At 40.4% G+C, this 2,500-nt stretch overlaps 1 protein-coding gene across 1 annotated transcript in view; it reads left to right on the top strand.

Annotated features, from left to right (window-relative positions):
• Positions 1-2,500, top strand: part of LOC308074654 (AT-rich interactive domain-containing protein 1B-like) — a gene marked incomplete at its 3' end in the record, with an annotated part of 84,427 nt that overhangs the window by 18,384 nt on the left and 63,543 nt on the right. Inside the window, exon 4 of the mRNA XM_080414161.1 lies at positions 820-1,011. Within this exon, the coding sequence (XP_080270287.1) occupies positions 820-1,011 (192 nt within the window). The remainder of the gene's footprint in view (positions 1-819; positions 1,012-2,500) is intronic.

The following is a 2,500-nucleotide window of genomic DNA, read 5'->3' as shown; positions in this document are numbered from 1 at the left end:
GCACATTTCAACAACAAGGCTATTCAATGTTCTTTACACAGCAAAGACATCAACAGTGGTGGAAAAAGTACTCAAATGTTTTACTTAAGTAAAAGTATCAATACTGCAATGCAGAAGTACTCCGTTACAAGTAAAAGTCCGGAAATAAAAATATACTTGAGTAAAAGTACAAAAGTATTGGTATCAAAATGTACTTAAAGTACCAAAAGTAAAAGTAAAAAAAAAAATGAAAATAGCAGATCTACAAGCTCGCGACGCGTTCTGAGCTTGTAGATCGGCTATTTTCAAATAGCCTATGTATAAAATAGGGCTGAAGTGGTTAATGTATGTTTTATAATGTAATAATTTATATCTGCAAAGTAACTAAAGTTTTCAAATAATTGTAGTGGAGCAAAAGTATAATAATTGCCTCTGAGATGGATTAGAAGTAAAAGTACTGAAAATTGGAAATACTCCAGTAAAGTAAAATTGTACTTAAGTACAGTACTTGAGTAAATGTAATTAGTTACTTTCCACCACTGGAAATCAAGCAAAGAAAAAAACATTTGTTAATTCAGCATCACAATAATTTGAACCTTAACATAAATCTTCACATCTGGGGGTTCCTGTCAAAAAACTTTTTCAGATGGGGGTCCCTGGCCAAATATATATAATTTGGGGGTCCATGGCACGAAAAAAGTTTGAGAACTACTGATTTATTGTTTATTGCTATTTCCGTGTGTGTGTGTGTGTGTGTGTGTGTGTGTGTGTGTGTGTGTGTGCGTGTGTGTGTGTGTGTGTGTGTGTGCGTGTGTGCGCGTGCACGTGTGCGTGTCTCAGGGTTCATGTCCAGCATCCAGAGGAACCAGACCTCGTCTCAGTTTGCCTCCCCCCAGTCGGGACCCCCCATGTCCCCCCACCACCACCCCTCACCCGGGGGTCCGGTGGTGTACCCCGGCATGGGAACCTACCCCCAGAGCGCCCCCACGGGGGGGCCCTATGGGCCCCAAGGATCACAGTATGGACCCCAAGGTAGGACTATGTGTGAGTGTTTGTATTACTATACTTTTAACTCTTTGCCTGCCATGGAGGCGTTAACGTGTCGAATAGTTTTTTTAGTAGTTTTTTTAAAGATCGCGCTGTGATCTATAATCCGGAGTGACCACTTTCACTGTAACCCACACGGATACGGAAATAATGTCATCCGAAGATTTCCGCCTCCGTCCGCTTCCTGTTTATTAGTTTCCTGCAAATGCTTGTAACTTCAGGTCATTTGTTTTGCCCTGGATTCGACGAGACACAGTGGCAAAGGAAGCGATAGTTCCAGTTTATTTATTTTTTCTCTGCACGACGAACAGTTATCCCCTTTGTGTTTACCAACCAAGTCTCACAAGCGATCATAATGTATATAAATGTTCTGTGGCCAGCTGGGGAGGTGGGAAAGACGTGCATTTTTTGACAAAAGATGCTGTTTTCAGCGTTACCTCACGGGTGATTTTTTTTCCCTCTGGTGATCGGACATAGATCCTGTTTGTGTCGACACACGATGGATTGATGGATCATTATGGATCAAACATTTCTGTGACCAGTTGAAAAGGTTATAAAACACGAAAATCTCTGGCAGTGGGTGAGTTTATTAATGTATATACTCTGGCAGTGAAAGAGTTAACCCCCACAAGTATAGTAGAATTTTAGAAATAGACATTTTGAGGACCATTTTGCTTGTTTTATGGTTAAAAGAATATTTTTAGAGATGCGTTTAAAATTAAGAAAAGATTCAGGTTGTGGTTAGGGCTGGATCAGACGTTTAGAGGCCAGGTTTAGGAGTTAGGGTTAGAGTTATTCCTGGTTTCTTTGAAATATTCGCGTTTGAAATCTGAAAACCGTGTATGTCCTGCTCTCTCTCTCTGTCCGTCTCACTTCGTCTAGTTATTCTAAACTCTAAAATGCCAGAAAATATTTCTAATTACTGACTGTTGATCCGGATGGTAATAAAATTCGCAATGAAAAAAACAGCAGTAAAATTTGATAAAATTAAAATGACATTTATTTATGGTGAGAAGACTTCCTCCAGTTAAATTCCTATTGCTGTAAATTAATAAAAACATTTATTGGAAGGAATGAGGGATGTTTATTTGAGCCAGTATACAAGTGGGCAGTAATTACTGTACGAAGCAGCTCACTCCCTGCTATAGTCCAGGGCTATGATAGGAGAAGGTACAGACAGTCCACGGACCAGTCAGGCGCCATTGACACGCATGAGAGGCAAAACTGGAACCAGAAGTTTGGTGAAATACAGTGAGAGCCGGCTGGAACAGCTTGTGAACAAACACTGTCAATTTTCAATGCCGGAATTTTACTTGTAACAGAGTATTTCTACATTGCATTATTGATACTTTTACTTAAGTAAAAAATGTGAGTTCTGTTTGCCCTCTCTTCCTGTCGGACGAAGGGGATTTAATCCGATGTTTGTGCGCACCGCTCTCCGAATATTCATGAGGCACTTGAACCCTGGGCGCCC

This window comes from Gymnoscopelus braueri, assembly GCF_963280865.1.
Source record: "Gymnoscopelus braueri genome assembly, chromosome: 19".
In the NCBI taxonomy this organism is placed as follows: domain Eukaryota; kingdom Metazoa; phylum Chordata; class Actinopteri; order Myctophiformes; family Myctophidae; genus Gymnoscopelus; species Gymnoscopelus braueri.
Note: the sequence above shows the minus strand (reverse complement) of the source record. Positions and strands in the feature narration are given on the sequence as shown.